The following is a 20,181-nucleotide window of genomic DNA, read 5'->3' as shown; positions in this document are numbered from 1 at the left end:
AGTGACAGAGTTTATTTGGAGAAGGGGGCTCCAAAATCCCCACAGATGGTGACTGCAGCCATGCAATTAAAAGACACTTACTCCTTGGAAGAAAAGTTATGACCAACCTAGATAGCATATTGAAAAGCAGAGACATTACTTTGCCAACAAAGGTCTGGCTAGTCAAGGCTATGGTTTTTCCTGTGGTCATGTATGGATGTGAGAGTTGGACTGTGAAGAAGGCTGAATGATGAAGAATTGATGATTTTGAACTGTGATGTTGGAGAAGACCCTTGAGAGTCCCTTGGACTGCAAGGAGATCCAAGCAGTCCATCCTAAAGGAAATCAGTCCTGAATATTCATTGGAAGGACTGATGTTGAAACTGAAACTCCAATACTTGGTCACCTTATGTGAAGAGCTGACACATTTGAAAAGACCCTGATGCTGGTAAGGATTGAAGGCAGGAGGAGAAGGGGATGACAGAGGATGAGATGGTTGGATGGCATCGCTGACTCAATGGACATGAGTTTGAGTAAACTCCGGGGGTTGGTGATGGACAGGGAGGCCTGAAGTGCTGTGGTCCATGGGGTCACAAAGTGAGACACGACTGAGGAACTGAACTGAACTGAAGAAAGGAGAGAAGGTTCTAGCTTGAGCATTGCCAGTCAAGTATGGCTAATTGGATTTGGCCGAGGGCCACTTGGGGAAAGCCAGGGTGATGACATGTTTTGAAGATAGCTCACCAGCAGCGTGGGTATTCTGATGTCATTCTGGATGGATTCCAGTGTTGTCTGTGCCAGGCACCGTGGCACGCGAGGCTCATGGATAGTCCATGCAGTGTGTGAGTAGTCATTGCCACGAAGGAGGTGTGCTCTCTGGGACAGTGAGGAGGAGATGCTGCTGCTGGGTAGAGATACTGGTGGGAGGGGAGGAACGGGTATCCTTGGTGGGGAGGACCACTCTTGGAGGAACTGGATTGGAGGGAGGGCTTACTTGGCAGAGATGGAATTGTTGAGCAAACGCTGTCAGTGACAAATTGGAGTCAGGGTGTGAATTGACTCAAGTCTCCCTGTCTAGCTCTTTTGTTCAGGTGGGGAGACACACTTTAGCCTCCTGTCAGTCAGCCATGTGATGGGAGTGAAAACCTTCACCCCTTGATGGTACCCAGAGGGCTCGGCTTGGCTTTTTGAGATATGATATGGTGAAGGGCTTGGTGAGGGTCCTTAAATCAAGAACCGTGGGGAAATAAATCTGCCTAGTTGAGCACCGTCATCTCTTTTTTGCTGGGGCTTACATGGGAATTAGTCAAGAGCGTTGCCGTGGCGATGGCTGTTCTTTGTCTGACCAGACTTGGTTGTGTTCAGAGCATCACTGACCGTTTCAGTTGATCTCTCAGCAGCCCAGGTGAGTGTTGTTATCTCCAGGTGTTATCCCCATTTGCTGGAGGCCATTGTCGAGAAGTTCTATGGCAAGTTGAAGTTCCTGCAACGAGAACATCATTACATTAAAAAAAATTGTGATAAAGGCATGCAACAAAGAATTTTGCCACCTTGACCATTTTAAAGCATACGGTTCAGTAGTGTGAAATACATTCACATTGTTGTACAGTCAGTTTCCAGTACTCTCTTCATCCTACATTCATGTGTAATTAAACAATAACTACCCACTCCCATCCTGCCCCTGGCAGCCTTCGGGCCACTTGGTTTCTCCCTGAATTTAAGTTCTTCCTGTCAGTGGAATCCCGCCGTATTTGTCCTTTGTGACCACATTACTTTACACTCCCACCAGCAGTGTGCAAGAGTTCCAGTTTCTCCACATCCTTCCCAACACTTATTATTTTCTTCCACTCTCCTCCCTGCCTTCCCTCCTTTCCTTCTTCTAATAGCCATCCTAATATATGTGAGATAGCATCTCATTGTAGTTTTCATTTGCATTTCCCTGATGAAGCGATGTTGAGACTCTTACCCCGGGGCAAGCAGAGTTTTAAAGAGGGCCTTTCAGGGTTACGTCCCAGTGCTAATTCCCTGAGCATTTTCTGTAGGGAATGCTGCTGCTGCTGCTGCTAAGTCGCTTCAGTCGTGTCCGACTCTGTGCGACCCCATAGATGGCAGCCCACCAGGCTCCCCCGTCCCTGGGATTCTCCAGGCAAGAACACTGGAGTGGGTTGCCATTTCCTTCTCCAGTGCACGAAAGTGAAAAGTGAAAGTGAAGTCGCTCAGCCATGTCCAACTCTTTGAGACCCCATGGACTGCAGCCTCCTAGGCTCCTCCATCCATGGGATTTTCCAGGCAAAAGAGTACTGGAGTGGGGTGCTATCACCTTCTCCGTGTAGGCAATGACTGTAGGATGAAGGGCCAAGCATGTTTCAAACTTGTGTAGTGGTTATGCTTACAGATCTATACTTTTGTTTTGGAAGGAAATTGAGACCTAGAGATATTAAGGGTCATGGAGATGCTGAACTGGAGGGGATGAAGTGGAGGGAGGCCATAGTTGAGACCTGGGGTCTTCAGGACCATTCATTGCTGGGACTGGAATCCTGGACTGGGGTTCTTTAGAGATGCCAGGAGGCCAGGGTGAGCAATACCTGAAGCTCAGTCTCTCTTATGGCTTCTTTGATAATTGAAAGACATTTCATTTATTCAACAAAGAATTCTTGAGCATCTCTTTACCTATATTATGCTGCTGCTGCTAAGTCACTTCAGTCGTGTCTGACTCTGTGCGACCCCATAGACAGCAGCCCACCAGGCCTCCCTGTCCCTGGGATTCTCCAGGCAAGAACACTGGAGTGGGTTGCCATTTCCTTCTCCAATGCATGAAAGTGAAAAGTGAAAGTGAAGTTGCTCAGTCGTGTCCTACTCTTAGCAACCCCATGGACTGCAGCCCACCAGGCTCCTCCATCCATGGGATTTTCCAGGCAAGAGTACTGGAGTGGGGTGCCATTGCCTTCTCTGTGTTTTATGCTAGGAATAACGCAATAAATAAGAGAAATGTGGTCTCTGCTTTCATGGGTGATTATCATCTGGCTTTGGAAATTTCCTTACCCTGTCAAAATCAGTAGATGATATTCATCTTTGGGCTGTCTTTGCATATTAATCATCATTTAAATGATACATAATTGGTTTGAATAAGGTCTTTTAGTCTTTTGTACAGTTACTGTTTTTTCCATCAATAATAAGTAATTTGTAGAGGGATAATTTGAGACTATGTAAATATCATGATTCACATTAAACTTTCACACTAGTTTTAACTTCTACTGATCATTTTCTGACTCTATTGTTCCCTCTATATTTGTTTCTGTTGTAGAATGCAGGCTTTCCCTTCTCCTATTTATGAAGCAGTAAAGAGTCATGGATTTTTTCATTATTAATGGGTTATCACTTATTGACACTTACTTAATATCCTAGTATCCCAGATTTGGCTAGCATGAGTACCTCAAGCTGGCTTCTTTGTCCTCTGGACACATGTTTATGATTCCTTGAGCTGTTTATTTTATGAGGCAAGTTGTCCCTGGCTTATCTTACACTTTCCATGCCTGTTGGTCTCAGCCTATCAATAGTGATGCTGTTGCTGGGAATGCCTGGGGCTCTGCTCTCCTGGGCCCATTCTTGTTACAGCAGCCCCCACAGACATTTTCCCCATTGGAGCCCATGCTGTGGCTGGACTTGTCCTTGTGGTTCTTGACTATGACCATCAGGGAACTTTGAAATGGCAAAGTTTATTATGCACATGTCCTGGAGGGTACAAGGCATGCCTAGGGCCACACAGCAAGGTCCTAGGCAGAGAGCGAGATGGATCATGAACGAACCTGGACCTGTGCTTCTGTCTTGTTGGGGTCAATGGCTGGGTACCTGGGGTTTCCAGTCAGTATCTGTTGGTAACTAAAGACATGAGTGAGAATTAAAGTATAGGAACGGAGAAATAAGAAGTCTGTTATCAGAAATCAGATGGTCTGTTAGCAGGTCAATTAGAGCTTTCTGAAAAAGGGAACTTCAGGAGTGGAGTGGCCTGGCTCCTTATCTAGTTGTGTAGGTGGCCTGTGTTTATTCTAGCTGAAGTCTCCAAAGTGAGTGTCTCCAAAACATAATGTCAGGCGCTTGCATTATGACCAAAAAAAGCTAATTGTCAGCTGCTAATACATATTGTCAGCTGCTTTTAGTACTTTCCTGGTGGCTCAGTGGTAAAGAATCCACCTGCCAATGCAAGAGACTCAGGTTTGATCCCTGGGTTGGGAAGATTCCCTGGAGAAGGGAACGGCAACCCACTCCAGTATTCCCCTGGAGAATCCCATGGACAAAGGAGCCTGGTAGACTACAGTCTATGGGGTCACAAAGATTCAGATATGACTGAGTGACTTACAGTACATATGGCAGCAACATTGGAATCAGCCATTGCTTCAGGGAACCCTGGCTCCTCTTAGAAAGAATATTAAAAAGCAAAGGTCTGGGTGAAGGGGGCCAAGAGGCAGAAACTTCAGGTACAAATAAGTCAGGGAGACATTCAGCATGGTGACTATTGTTGCTAATAATGTGTCACATATTTGAAAGTTGCTGAGAGTTGTCCTTAGAAGTTCTTCTCAGAAACGAACAAATTGTAATAATGTATGTTAAAAAACCAAAACACCAAGGTCTGGGGGCTTGAATGATCTTTGATACCAGTGTGTCATTGCTTCGAGGGTGTCTCACCATGTAGAGTTAGGGACTACGTGTATATGTGTCTGTGTTTTTCCCATATTTCTATATATTTAAAACTGAAAGTGAAAGTGTTAGTCTCTCAGTTGTGTTCAACTTTTTGTGACCCCGCCATGGACTGTAGCCCATCAGACTCCCCTGTCCATGGAATTCTCTAGGCAAGAATACTGGAGTGGGTATTCTGTCAGGATTCCCTTCTCCAGGGGATCTTCCCGACCTGGGAATCAAACCTGAGTCTTCCGCATTGCAGGTGGATTCTGAGCCACCTGGGAACCTATTTCTGTAGACCTCTTTTTAAAAACAAACAAACAACAAAGCCTGTCAGAGTCGGAATCTGATTAGACAAAGATGTGTACTTTGGATATATGTCATTCTCCGTTTCTCTTAATTTTTCACAGGTGGCTAAACCCCTTGTTTAAAATTGGTCACAAACGGAGATTAGAAGAAGATGACATGTACTCAGTGCTTCCAGAAGATCGCTCCCAGCACCTTGGAGAAGAGCTGCAAGGGTGAGCACAGACAGCAGGGAGAAGGGGAAGGACAGTGAGAATTTTCACGTGTGGCTGAAGGTGTGGGGTGGAGGTGGGGGTTGCGGTTTGCCTTCCTCTGGGTTCTTCTGAGCCTCCTCTCCTGACCCTGCACACTCACCCCCTCAGGCTGACCCTGGGCTCAGCCCACTTTGGAGGGCTGAGCCCTGTACGTTTGTGGACGTGGAGGGAGCCCGCAGTCATGGCCCTGCAGGCCGATCTCTGTCCCTGGAGGTGGGGTCCCTGGAGGAGGGAGTCTGCCCTCTGAGCTGCTCATGGTGCTGAGAATCCAGCAAAACTTGGCAGGGGCTCTCCCCTCAAGGTGCGTTTTTCTGGTGCTTCAGTCTGCACCGCTCATCTTTCAGGAGCCCTGTGAGCAGCTTGCCCGCACCTGTGGGGCAGCCACAGAGCGCCCTGTGGTAAAGGCTTATCTCCCACCCCGCCCCTCCCCTGCGTTCCCTGTGGTGGACACCTGTTGTTTATTGTGTTTTGTTTCTCATCGCAGGTACTGGGATCAAGAGGTTTTGAGAGCCGAGAAAGATGCACGGGAGCCTTCTTTAACAAAAGCAATCATAAAGTGTTACTGGAAATCCTATGTAGTTTTGGGAATTTTTACATTAATTGAGGTAAAAGCTTTTACATACAGTGCATTGCTTTTCAGTGTATGTGGTTCAGTACTGAGATGGATGAGACCTGTGGGAGAGAGGTCACAGGATACAATGTGTCTGAAAACTTGTCTGTGATGTAGTCAGTGGTTGATGTATCTTTAGAATAGACAGATGCTTAAAGTACTGGACCTCCGGGGATTATTATTTTCCTTTTAACTGATTAAAACAGTGTTATGGAAAGATGACACTGAAAAGGAGAATTTTATGCCATGTTAGAGTGTTCTTGGTGTTCAGTATGAATGCTAAGAGTGGTCCTTGATCAAAAGAAGATCCTACAACCTCAAAGAATGTGTACCCTGTGGTTTTGAGGAAGTAAACTTGGATCCGAGCCCAGAATGCATGCGTGTGCACTCAGTTGCTGAGTCATGTCTGACTCTTTGGGAAACTTTGGCCTAGTAGCCCTCCCGGCTCCTGTGTCCATGGAATTCTCCAGGCAAGAATACTAGAGTGAGTTCCCATTTCCTTCTCCAGGGGATCTTCCTGACCCAGGAGTTGAACCCACATCTCTTGCATTACAGGCAGATTCTTTACCACTGAGCCACTTGGGAAGCCTTGATCCTAGAAGACATTTTACAGGCACTCAGCAAATGATTGTTAACTTGCCCAGGTCACATCTGATAAATGGTTTCCTAAGAAGGGATTGTCGCTTCTCCTCTTCTTGTGGAACAGAACCCAGGGCCCTGCATCTGGGCAGGAGCTGCTAGAACTTCCAAGAGCACACTTTTCCCCAGGAGGGTGCCCCCTCCCCACGGGCCCGGTCACCCAGGTCAGATCCCTGCTGTGGGGAGGAGCTCCAGCTTCACCATGACTTCTGTGCACCCTCCATGCTCTTTTCTTTTCTTTTTTTCCCATGCTGTTTTCTATCCCTGACTGTGGGGCTGGTCTGCTGGTTGAAGGGGGATCCTGGTAGCCTGGCATTGGCAGAGGGTAGAGGAAGGAATGTACAGGGCAAACCAGAGTAGAAAGCCATTAGGTCAGTGACCTCCATGACCCTGAAGATCCTGGGTCAAGATCCCCCAGAGGACAGTCTACCTGGGGACACAGTGCCGTCAGCCCCCTGTTCTGGCTGAGCCTGCTGGGGGTCTGCTGCAGACCCCCCTGGGTGGCTCGTGCTTTCCGTGGTTCCTTAGTGCTGCCTTAGGGACACGGGCGGCCTGTGAGTGTGTGAGGGCTGGAGGGATGGAAGATGCAGTTGCTGTGAAAGGGGTGTTTTAGGTGGAGAAGGTGTGAGTTGTCCTCAGTCCATCATGTTGGGGTGAGGTGATAGGCCAGGTGGCAGGTGGGCGGCGTGGCTCTTGTTTAAAGGCTGAGCTGAACTGAAGGGCACTGCGGGCAGTGGGCAACTGGGCAGGTAAAGTCCACCCCACACAACTGGAGAGACAGAGAATCTGTCAGCTCCCAGGTGACTGAGTGGTCCTGGGAGGTTTAATTCTTGATGACCAAAGGTGGGTTGGCCTTTGCTACAAGTGAATGAGCTTGTGACTATTCTGATGACTTTAAGTTCTAAACATCCATCCACGCTGTTATGAAACCATTCCAGATCAGCTCCTTGAGATGGACCAGGGAAAAGGTGGAGGTCATAGATAGTGGCTGTGTTAGGACGTTGATAATCTGCACAGAGGTGGAATCTTCTTTGTTGTTTTTTTAGTACATGTGCTAAGTTGCTTGCTAAAAGCTGATATCCCAGTGAATCTGGGAATGCATCTGTTCAGTGAGAGTGAGAACCCCAGGTCAGTTACCAGAGTGTGGAGAAGTTTTCCTGTTCTGGTGTCTGAATACACTTTCCCACATGCAGGGTGTGTTCCAGGCCTGAGGTCTTAGGGTGGGAACCAGACAATCTCTGGGAGGGTAGCAGATTAATCAGGTGAAACTGGGCTTCCTCCCAGGAGGGAGATTTCTTGATCTTGCTGTGTTGCGACCTTGGTGGTTTAAAGCATAAAACTAGACAGTGGCCTGTATTCCCTTGGTGACTGTTCCTATATTCCTAGGTGACTGGCATACAGTGCTAACTCGAAATTTGTGTCCTTGGGACACTGGTAGAACTGGTAAACTCTTAGTTCTGATGCATTGGAATTCAGGGAGTTCAGGACCATTGAAGCTTAAGAAGTTTGTCGTTGTTGGCAGTCAAAAGAAGTTTGAAATCCAGCACAAACATTCCTCTTTTCCTTGACTTGCCTTTTGACACACTGCTGTTTTGGAGAAATTAGAAATCATTTCTTATGACGAAGCTAGTAAGGATCTGATTTTAGAACTCATTTTCAGGTACTCTTTTGTGTTTTCAGTGATTAAAGCTACTGAGAAAAGTGCAATGAACGTTAGTTAAATAATTGATTTTATGAAGCAGCTTTCCGGTTTTTGATCTTCTATCTATGCTGCTTGCTGATCTATGTTAGATACTGGAAGATCTAAACTCAACCCAGGATTTTATAAAATGCAAACATGTTTTCTGTGTGACCTGCAGCCCTGTTTTGGTTCATCTGGTGCACAGAATGCTGCATGGATCATCCATGATTCCCACGCAGTGTGCTCTGATCAGCCACAACACAGGCAGGGCCTTCCCTTGAACTACTGGCAGCAGCACCAGTGGGAAGAGGCAGGGTGATGCCAGTCCAGGGCGAGGCATTTAGGGTTCGGATTTCAAAACCATGAAAACCTCTCTCCTATGAGTATTAGGAGTGACTTTAAGGGTTCGAGGAGCTCTTGCAGGCTGATGCTAATTAGAACAGAACAGAACAGCCAATGAGTTCCCAGCACGCCTGGCCTCTGTGTGTGCCTTCATGGGGACCGCAGGTGGGGAGGACAGGTCTCTGCCTGCCCAGGGCCCTCAGGGTGGAAAGGAGGGGCCTGAAACCTCTGCCTAGACCAGAGACACAGAGACCACCTCCCCAGGTCATCAGGGCTTCGCACTGACAGGTGAGGTCTCCACTGCTGGTGTGTAAGTGGGGTGACCTCAGAGAGCCAGAGTGGGTTCACGCAGTCCCTTCCCCTGAGAGGGGAGGAGTGGCCAGGGTTTATGTACTCTTTCTGGGAACCTTAGAAATGGCCTGGCCTTGTCCTGTCACTTGGTCTTTGTTCAAGGCCGTTTTTGCTGGTTGTCTCTGTTTTAGGTGGAAGCTGTAGGAACACGCACATATTTGTGTACGTTTTCACTTTGGAGCTCAGCTGATGGGCAGGAAGTAAACAGAATGTTCTGCGTCCCACAGTGGGCTTTGTGCCTCAACTCAGGGCTGGTTTCCCAAGAGCTGAGTGGTCTTTGCATTTATTTCCCAACCCTCCTTCCATGTGTCCCTCACTTCTGCTCCACCCAGGAGGCTGAGGAGTGGCTGCTGGTGGCAAAGAAACTTTGGGGCTGGAGTAACCCCTGAGGACTACACTGCAAGAGAGAGGAGGAGGGAGCATTGAGCAAAGCAAGACAGGAACCTGCAGAGCAGACTTGCTGTGTGCACCCTGCGGGTTCTTAAGAGCATCATGAAAGTCGCACAGTCGTGTCCGACTCTTCAACCCCATGGACTATACAGTCCATGGAATTCTCCAGGCCAGAATACTGGAGTGGATAGCCTTTCCATTCTCCAGGGGATCTTCCCAACCTAGGGATCAAACGCAGGTCTCCCACACTGCAGGTGGATTCTTTACCAGCTTAGCCACAGGGGGAGCCCATTAATACTGGAGTGGGTAGCCTATCCCTTCTCCAGTGGATCTTCCCAACCCAGAAGTTGAACCAGGGTCTCCTGCATTGCATGCAGATTCTTTACCAACTGAGCTATCAGGGAAGCCCCTCTTAAGAGCATAGCACTAGCCATTAGGTGTTATTAATATCCACAGTGATGACCTTGAGGCCTAAATGAGGGGAATGCTTTTCAATCGTTTTTGTTTTTAAAAACATACGTTGATTTTTATTATAACAATTTTTTTTCAATTTCAGAATGGTAGACTTACAATATTAGTTTCACATATATAACATAGTGATTAAACATTTCTGTACGTTACAGAATGCTCACCCTATTAAGTCTAGTTACCCTCTATCACCATACAGAGCTCTTCCAATATTATTGACTATATTTCCTATGCTGTACATTACATTCTCTTGCCTTTTTAATTTTACACCTGTAAGACTGTACCTTTTAATCTCCATCACCTATTCTACGCATCCCTTCAACCTGTTTTCTTTTTGAAGTCAGGAAGTAGGTAACTTATTTTTACAAGACTGCATTTATAATGGATCAGATTCCAAAAATCTGGCTAGAACTGATACTTTTCATTACTGTCCATAAGAGTGAGCTTTTATGAATGACTTTTCTCAAGAGTTCTTGTTCTGCTATGATCGCCTGTGAGCAGTGAAGAGTTGTCCAAGCTGTTTGCGAAACCAGCCTCTGCCAAAACCAGCCTCTGCCATTAAGAATACAATAGGTCTCTTCCTGGAAGTTATGTATAGTAAAGTGATCGGAGTTTACATTTGTTTTGATTCTAGTTTAAGAGCACTCTGAGCTGTTGTAACTCATTTAGTTGTCCCAGGATTTCTCCGAGGGAGGCAAGGCAGGTATTTCCAACGATGAGGACCTGGGGGTGCAGGAGGGCCCAAGAGGGGCCTGGGTCATGTGATTCGCAGGTGGCCAACCTGGTTTCTGAAGCACAGTGTTTTGATTCCTAGACCAGTGTTCTTTGTGTTCTGTCCTGAGATTTCCTCTCCTTCCACAGCCTCCACTGAAGAGTCACAGGTTTAGTTGCTAAGTCGTGTTGTACTCTTGCAACCGCATAGACTGTAGCCCACTAGGCTCCTCTGTCAATTGGATTTCCCAGGCAAGACTGGAGGGATTGCCATTTCCTTCTCCAGAGGATTGAACCCAGGTCTCCTGCATGACAGGTGGATTCTTTACCGATTGAGCCACTGGATCACAGAGCCAAGACTTTTTTCTGACAACAGCTTTGTACTCCTCTTTCTGTTGCTTCCTGCAGTGTGGGGTTTTCTTTTTCCCTGGAGATTTTAAGGAACATTTCAAAAAATAGAAGAATAGAACAAGGTCGCAGAATGCGTTACCCTAGAATCTGCCTTTTTGGAGTAAAGACTATTTTGAGCTGACTTTTTTGAGACGTAGACACAGGAAAGAAATCTCCATTTGTAAGGGCTTCTTCTGCTCTGTACCTGAAAGAGAGTGTTGGCCCTGAAACACAAAAGCATTTTGTCAGTGGAGAATGGATTTGCATAATGAATCCAACTCTATCTTTCTGCTTTGTTTATTCTGGGTTGCCTATTAACTTCTCATGAGCCCCCCCCTCCTGCGCCGTACCCTTTAGCTGGAATGTCAAGACCTGGGTTCATATGGGTTTTTCTTTGAAAGTATGATAGATCTCATGGAATTCTGATTAAAACCCTTTGTGGTTCTTGTAAATCATTCACGATAGGTCTGTTATCCCCCCAGGCTCAGCTGCCTTGACACTGTAGGACAGGAGGATCGCAGATGCTTATGTGGGGTTAGTTTCTGCATCCAGAATCTTCCAGGGAGAGAGGGGACTTCAGTCTCCATTCCTAATTTGTTGTGAGTTTTGGGGGTCTTCCCTGAAAGCTCAATTGGTAAAGAATCAGCCTGCAATTCAGGAGACCCCGGTTCAATTCCTGGGTTGGGAAAATCTGCTGGAGAAGGGATTAGGTACCCACTCCAGTATTCTGGCCTTGTGACTCAGCTGATAAAGAATCTGCCTGCAATGTGGGAGACCTGGGTTTGATCCCTAGGTTGGGAAGATCCCCTGGAGAAGGGAACAGCTATCCCAGTCCAGTGTTCTGGCCTGAAGAATTCCATGGACTCTATAGTCCATGGGGTCGAAAGGAGGTGGACACAACTGAGCAACTTTGACTCACTCACTCAAACCAGTTTCTGGGGGCTGGGCTACAGGCATCGGAGCTCTCAGCTCCTCTTGGGTGATGCACTCAGGATGAAGTCCACCGTGTAACGGAGGAGTGAAAACTGATAGAATGGAAGACTGATGGTTTAATTTCCCCAGATTCACTGCTTTCCCTCTTAGCTCTGGATCTTTCTCAAGTCCAGCATTGTTATCTCCTCAGTTTCTAAAGATTAGCTGCCTGTTCATTTTCCCATAAGCTCACCCACTTACTTCCTTCTGTGTTAGATGGTTTCTAGTTCCTGTGTTTTCTTTTTTTTCTCATGAATCAGAGATAACAGACTTGGGCAAGAAATGTTTAAAGCAGCACATGTGGAATCATAGATGAGGAACTGTACCCACTGGGGAGTTTCTAGCATCAAGCTGTGTAAGAAGTTCCCCTAAAAACAAGAGATAGGGTCACATGGGAGGTGCTCTCCGGAGGCTGAATACCAAGGACTCCACCAAGCAGTGTCTGCCTCAGAGACTCGAACCTCGAACCATGCGGTGTTGTGGTATTATATTGGGATCTTGTAAAAATCCTTTTTGGCTTTGCAGTTGTGAATAATTCTTGTGAAGGAATAAAAACTGTCCTCTCAGTTGGTTTGTGGAGTTGTAGTTTGGGTATCAAATATGAAGGGATTATAGGAGTAATTTTGACCTTGTTCCTGTTTATCTGGAAAGTTTTCATTTGGCTACTTAAAACTTTGATACTGAATGTTTTCTCAGTTTTATTTCTCACTCAGTTGAGGGTTACGGTCAAGAACAGACAGAAGTGTGGACACTTTGGGTCATGGACCAGATATACTCCTTAATGAGACTGTTTGATCAACTGGGTTATTCAAGTTGGCCTCAGTGGAAAAAATCAAGATGCTAAGGCAGTAGTGATCCTTATTTTACAAAAACTAATTTTTCCTGAATTTGTTACTTCTGTTGGTATTCTCTTTGGTGGGTTTTCAATGTTAGGCCCAAGTGGAGAGCTGAGTCACAGACAATAGTGATTCCAGAGATGATCTTAAGTTTTAGGAAAGTTTGGGTTGGCGGCTGTTACCACTGGGCTTCTGGTGCAGAGCCCCAGGTCTGTAGGCTGCAGCTCTGGACTGCTCTGGGTCACACCTGGGCTGGGACTGCCTTTGTGTACAGTTTGACATTCTTGCTTCTCTGTGTAAGACTTCTTCAGACTTCTCTCTCAGTGAAGTCTATAAACAGTGTGTTTTGCAATATACTATGTGAGGGGCTTTTTAAATAAGCTCTTCATGCCCCTTGGGATGAATCATGGGGCTTGCTGGAAATGTAACAACGAGCCTTTGTGTTCTTGGGAAAACTTACTCTCATATGATCATCTTACTCTTAAATATTCAGCTAAACAGTGTTCACCTTCTTTTCCCTACTAGATGAAACCTTCCATGACCTTGTGGAAGGCAAGGCCGTCAGTGAATGTGTGGGTTTGTGTGTGCAGAGCAAGACATGAGTGTTGGGCTTCCGTGTTGCATTCCTGTGAAGGACGGAGACAGCATTCTGTGAATAATCTGATCAGGCATTAGTTGACTGAGCAGAAAATATGTGTTAGTTTTGTTTGCTGATTGAAGTTTTTGATTCTCCTTCCCTTTGTCCTGCATGTGGCTTCTTTGGCTTTGGACAGACAGAGCTATCAAAAGCAAACCCATCAATTATATACCTTGTCTGTATTATTAAGGAGGGACTGCTTAAAAGGAAAAACCGAATTCTGGAACAATCTCCAAACTTTCTGGCATTTTGTCCTTTGAGAATTCTGGAGGAAATGATGTCGAGGGCCAAGGTGTTTACTTTTGGTGACTTGGATTTCATGAGTGTTTGGTTTTCCTTGGTGAGAGAGAAAGGGACCTTCAAGGAGCGACAAGTGGGCAGAAGTAGATTGTGGGGTGGAGTGTCCGTTTGGCAGAGTGGGCAAGTGTTGCAGTTTTTTTGACATTAGTTTTGTGAAAGAAAATTGTTTTCCCTATGCCATACTTAAGATATAAGTCCCAATGCTTCCCAACTCATTGGTTTAGAATTGTAATTTTTGCCTTGGGGAAAAGAAGATTGGTAATATGTATTCTAAACCAGTACCTGTAGTGTTTGGCAGATGAAGAAACATGGATGACATCATTTTTTTTAGCTTGGCTTCTGCTGTATTTAATTTTTGGCTCCAAGGAATATCGCAACTTCTGGGCTGGAGAGACAGTGATACAGTGTACCCTGGGCCTGGGATCCTGGGAATCTCCCAAGCCTGATTTCTTCGAGAAACTCCAGCAGAAGCTGGACTCCATTCTCTTGATCCCTGTATGTGTAGAGTTCAGGGTTGGAAAGAGGGTATCTTATGTTTGTGCCAATGTCTCAGTTTATAAAGGCTCCTGATTAGGTTGTTTTTGTTTGTTTGTTTTTTTAATATTTATTTATTTGGCTTCTGCAGCAGGTCTCAGTTGTGGTATATAGGATCTTTAGTTGCTCAAACTCTTAGTTGTTACATGTGGGATCTTTTTCTTTGACCAGGGATTGAACCTGAGCCCCCTGCATTGGGAACATGGGGTCTTAGCCACTGGACCACCAGGGTAGTCCCTCTTAATGAGTTTCTGATGTATTTGTGGGGAGGCTGACGATCTCCCTGTCTTACTCCTGTGCTGTCGTCTTCAGCTTCCCCTCCATAAAGCCTCTTAAAGCTGACAGAGATGGCAAGAGTGGTCCTCTTGTATGTGAATGACCTTGAATTTCTGTTGGGCTGGGACACTGAGAATACAGGGGATCAGGAGCAGGCTGCCAAAAGGGCTTGTTCATATGCAAACAAATTTCTTACCTTTCTTATGCTCATCTGAAGCCAGGAGTCACTTGGTATTTTGCCAAATGGGTTCTAAAGCACTGGTTGTAGTATTTACTGAGCATCCACAATGTACTAACCACAAGCATCCACAATGTACTAACCGCAGTGCACTAAGGCTTTATTGTTTTTACCACATTTTTGCCTAGGTTAAAACTGTTGTCTGCTTGTCTTATAGAAGATAGTGTACCTGTGGATTTTTTCTTTAGATTAACTAGGAATGTTGTATTTTGTCAAGATGCCTTTTTAACAAGTAATAATAAAAGTAAAGCATGTGTTAAGAAAACCTGGTTTGGGGCTTCCCAGGTGGTGCTAGTGGTGAAGAACCCGCCTGCCAATGCAGGAGACCTAAGAGACCTGGGTTCGATACCCGGGTAGGGAAAATCTCCTGGAAAAGGACATTGCAACCCGTAGCCTGGAGAATCCCATGCACAGAGGAGCCTGGCGGGCTACAGTACGTGGGGTCGCAAAGAGTCGGACATGACTGAAGTGACTTAGCACCCACGAATCCAATTAGGTTCAATCGTCCAACTAGATTTTATGATTTAAGGTTTGAGGGCTGAATAAAGTCTTTACTCTGTTGAGTGGGAAAAAAAACAAAACACCAACAAACCAAAGCCTAAAAGAAAACCTGATTCGGCTTGTATGTCTAATGAAGATTTTTTAAAATTTGTTTTTAGGAAAGTACCAGAGTAGTTCAGCCCATAATTCTGGGGAAAATTATTGGTTATTTTGAAAACTACGATCCCTCTGACTCTGCTGCTTTGTACGAAGCCCACGGCTATGCCGGGGTGCTGAGCGCCTGCACGCTTGTCTTGGCCATTCTACACCACTTGTATTTCTACCACGTCCAGTGTGCGGGGATGAGGCTGAGAGTAGCCATGTGCCACATGATTTACCGCAAGGTAAGTGTCACTCGGTACCAAAGTGTGTACCTCTCATGAAGTACCAGAAGCATTTTGGGAAAGTTCTCTGTCAATTAAAATTTTATAACTAGTGAAAATCGTGAGTCACTATTGTACACGTGTAATATATAACATTGCACATCAAGTATACTTCAGTAAAAAAGTAAGACACATTATACCCAAGAAGAACAATTTCCTTTAATGATTATGCTCATTTACACCATGCTATGGAATTTTGCTCTTTGCATCCAGCCCATTTTGTTGTTTAAGAAAATGTTACGAAAACATAATGAAGAGATTTGTATTGAGATCAGGTCAGGACAGCTTTTGATAATGTTTATTCACAGGCTCTTGTATAATATTCAGTAAATTTATAAAGAAGTCTATAAGCATCAGAGATATGAAGTTGATTTTTAATGTTTTCATGCCAAAATCACATAGTGGTATTAATGGAAATTTTGTTGTTCATGAAAACCTTTATTTACACAAAGTTGTATTTACTAGAAAGCTTCTGTAATTGGATCTATAAAATTAAATCTAGGAGAAAGGAATGTATTTGAGAAAAGGAATGCTTATTTTTTTTCAAACATTGCATCTAATCATGTTCATTATAATTATGTTTACTAAAAAAATGTAAATGGAATCCATGCCACATATAGGCTCACTCATCGTGTTATATAGTTGTGATCGTTAATAACAGTAGTAAAGACAGTAGATGTTTGGATAAAACTGGAAATTTTTCATTGTTTTTAGTAATTTTGAAGAGAATTTGTTGGCTGCCATTCATTTAGTTTTTTTCATAATAGATTTCCTTTTTTTCTTTAGTAAGCAATATAGCAGTTTTAGTATGACCTGGTTTGATGATTTTAGTGCTTTTGTGCTGAGAAATACCCATAAAATTATTCCATAGGTTACCCTGGTCTTAACAAGTGTAAAGAGAGTGAGGATTTCTGGGGGATTTACAGAGAAATTGCCACTGTCAGGAGCTGAAGTGCCCTTTATAAACTTGATCCTGGGTATCTCTGCCCTGTTTACTTTTTAAAGAATTTTCATTTGACTGTATTAGATAATTTGAAATTTACTGAGATAGCAGACACACACAAAAAGGACAACAACATTGTCAATGTGTTCAATGGCTTTACTATAGTAATTTTTGCCATTGTATCTAAGCCTCACATTGTACACCTTATATATATACAATTTTTATTACAAAACAATTAAAATTGTCATTGAAGTCTAAAGCCAAACAGTTTAAACTGAAATTATCACTTCTTCATCTAGTTGCTACTTATTTAGACTTCTGCTTCCTGAGGGTACATTTGTTGGCAAAATGTGACTTGTCTCCTCATTTTCTCTTGAGCGGAGTCTTGTTAATCTCAGGGCTGGGTCATCCCCGGGGGCCTGGCATCTCACTGTCTGTGTTTGGCTGCAGCATCTGAGCCAGTTTCCTCCTGGGTGATGTGGAAATGGCCGTGGTGCCCCTACACTCTGGTCAGGGGTCTTCCTTGTCGTTCATCACGTTCTTTGATATTCTATGATACCATCTACTATTTAGGAGATAGACACTCTGACTCCCCAAATTTAGCTAGATGTTTGTCTTTCCAGATCATGCTTAGCTCCCATAAATAAAGAGGAAATTTCACCAGATCCACATTGTAAAAATCTTTTGTTAGGTCTGATGGTTCAGTGAAATAAAGCTTTCTCTTTGCTGCACAGGTGAGCCAGGGTCCACCTGTTTTTCTTCCTCTTCGCACTAACACTTTGGAACATTGCCTTTGGGAAATCCGATCTGGCCCTGGCACTTTTGCTTGGATGAATGTAAACATCTCCCAAAGCCATTAATTTGCTGACTTGATTAGGCTAAGAGAATTGTCCCTTTATGAAGTCAGGTATTATTGGGGTAAATCACAGACGTAACCAGGAATTCCAGAAACATGAGAAAGAACTTTTTCCAGCCTTGCATCTAAGATCCCGCTGGGGTGGAGAAATTCAACACTTCTATGCAGGTTACCGGCAGACTGATTCATTAGGGCAAAAGCTGGTGCTGCTGAACAGCTCTGAAAGGCCCCTCAGAACGATTGTGGTTCATGCTCAGGCCCCACCTCCTGATCTCTGGTCCTGGAAAGAAATCAGCTTGGGTGTTATAAATGGCTGCTAAGGCACAGTTGTAACTTTGAATGATCCTTTGGAATATATCATATATACAGGTGACTTATTTAATTTACCTTTTGACTGCTTTGGTAAAATTACTTTTGGTCATTGCTTTTTATTTATTTATTTATTTTTTTTGTTTTTGTTTTTTTCTTTTGGTCATTGCTTTTTTAAAAAAAAAATTGTAGTAAAATATACACAACATCAAGTTTACCACTTTAACTTCTTTTTTAAAAATTAATATATTTGTTTGGCTGCACCAGGTGTTAGTTGCAGCATGTGGGATCTGTTTCCTAACCAGGGCTCAAACCCGGGCCCCCTGCATTGGGAGCGCATAGTTTTAGCTACTGCACCGCCAGGGAAGCCCCCCTTTTAACTCTTTTTAAGTGCAGCGTTTAGTGACATTAGGTTCGTTCACATTGTTGTTGCAGCCATCAGTGCTATTCATCTTCAGAACTTTTTCGCCATCCCAGACTGAAACTCTATACCCATTAAACACTGACTCCCCAGCGCCTCACCACCATTCTACTGCTCTGAATTTAATGACTCTAGATGACTCAGGTGTCAGAATTCAATTCCTTTTAAAGGCTGGATAACATTCCATTGCAGGTCTATGCAACATTCTGTGCATCCTTTCATCTGTTGTTGGACATTTTGGCTGTTCCTACATTTTGGCTGTTGTGAATAATGCTGCTGTGAACATGGGTGCACCAGTATTGGCTCAAGTCTGTGCTTTCAGTTCTTTTGAGTGCATCCCCAGGAAGCTGAATTTCTATACTATATGCTAATTTTATCTTTAGTATTTTAAGGAACTTCCAGACTCTGTTTTATTGTGATAACATTATTTTACATCCACACTTGATCACTGATCTTTCTGTTTGACTTGAGGACTAAATGAAAAGTTTTTATAGACATGACATTTCATTTGGATTAGTGACTCCAATTGGTGGTCTATTGAAGCAGCTCAGGATGTCTATTCAGATTCCTCAGATCTCTAGGGCAATTTTTTTTCGAACTTCTTATCAAATATCGGGATTATGCAACATGGGCTGTGTTTTTCTGTGAAGTCAGCTAACTGGCATTAAGAACACAGATCCGTCAAAGGAATAGTGTTTTAAACCTTGTTGTTGTTCAGTCGCCTAGTCGTGTCTAACTCTTTGCGACCCCTTAGACTGAAGCACACCAGGCCTCCCTGTCCCTCACTATCTTCTGAAGTTTGCCCAAGTTCATGTCCATTGTATCAGTGATGCCATCCAGCCATCTCATCCTGTGATGCCCTCTTCTCCTTCTGCCCTCAGTCTTTTCCAGCATCAGAGACTTTTCCAAGGAGTCAGTTCTTCGCATCAGGTGGCCAAAGTGTTGGAGTTTTCAGCTTCAGCATCAGTCCTTCCAATGAATATTCAGGGTTGATTTCCCTTAAGATTGACTGGTTTGATCTCCTTGCTGTCCAAGGGACTTTTAGGAGTTTTCTCCAGCACCACAGTTCAAAGGCATCAATTCTTCGGCACTGAGCTTTCTTCACAGTCGAACTCTCACATCCATACATGACCACTGGAAAGACCATAGCCTTGACTATACAGACCGTTGTCGGCAGAGTAACGTCTCTGCTTTTCAACACACTGACTAGGTTTGTCATCACTTTCCTTCCAAGAAGCAATCGTCTTCTGATTTCATGGGTGCAGTCCCATGAAATAAAATCACATCCGTAGTGATTTTAGAGCCCAAGAAGAGGAAATCTGTCACTACTTTGACCTTTTTCCCCTTCTATTTGCCATGAAGTAATGGGGCTGGATGCCATGATCTTAGTTTTTTTTAGTGTTTAGTCTTAAGCTGGCTCTTTCCCTCTCCTCCTTCACCTTCATGAAGAGGCTGTTTACTTTCTCTTCACTTTCTGCCATTAGAGTGGTATCATCTGCATGTCTGAGATTGTTGATGTTTCTCCCTCCTATCTTGATTCCAGCTTGTAACTCATCCAGCTCAGTGTTTCTCATGGTGTGCTCCACATATAGGTTAAATAAACAGGGTTTAAGCCTTATACTGTCTCCTTTTAGAAAATCGCCAGGAGTCCCTGGTGATATTCCCAGCATGAGTCACCTATCACCTTTACAGTGAGACCAGTGTGTTAATTCCTGTCTGTTTATGGTTGGAGCACAGAAGAAGGAGTACTCTGCCAGCTTCAAATCTCAAAGGGTAATAACTCCCCCAGCTTAGAGCATGGGAGGTGGACCTGGAATAGGGAAAGATGAAAACTTAAAGCAAGCTGAGCCTGCATTGAAGATAGTTGTCAATCTCCAGCCCAAGTCAGTAGTGAGAATGTCTCTCCCGTTTGCCAGTCCTGTCCTTGTCTTCATGCCTGAATGCTATGGATGTTCAGATGCGGGACAGGCAGCATGAGAGTATCACTAATCAGGATGGTCTTGTCATATGGCACAGAGATTTTAAGAAGCATGGTCTCCCACGGTGAGTCCTGATAATGGGATGGTGTGCTCCCAATGCCAGGTAAAGCCAGAGCAGATAGTCAGGGAAGTCACTGAGTGTTCTCTGCTGCCTGTTAC

At 44.5% G+C, this 20,181-nt stretch overlaps 1 protein-coding gene across 2 annotated transcripts in view; it reads left to right on the top strand.

Annotated features, from left to right (window-relative positions):
- LOC147361858 (ATP-binding cassette sub-family C member 4) overlaps positions 1 to 20,181 on the top strand; it is a 186,016-nt gene that overhangs the window by 32,985 nt on the left and 132,850 nt on the right. Inside the window, exons 2-4 of one of the 2 annotated variants that reach the window (XM_086328622.1) lie at positions 5,067 to 5,177; positions 5,701 to 5,821; positions 15,251 to 15,475. In XM_086328622.1, coding sequence (XP_086184748.1) covers positions 5,067 to 5,177; positions 5,701 to 5,821; positions 15,251 to 15,475 — 457 coding nt within the window. The remainder of the gene's footprint in view (positions 1 to 5,066; positions 5,178 to 5,700; positions 5,822 to 15,250; positions 15,476 to 20,181) is intronic. The other variant, XM_086328624.1, reaches the window with a different exon arrangement.

The sequence above is a fragment of the Bos grunniens genome, chromosome 12, assembly GCF_055505025.1.
Source record: "Bos grunniens cultivar Pamir isolate PY7600 chromosome 12, Bosgru_T2T1.0, whole genome shotgun sequence".
NCBI lineage: Eukaryota > Metazoa > Chordata > Mammalia > Artiodactyla > Bovidae > Bos > Bos grunniens.
The sequence above is the reverse complement of the archived record's forward strand: the minus strand, read 5'-3'. Positions and strand labels throughout refer to the sequence as shown.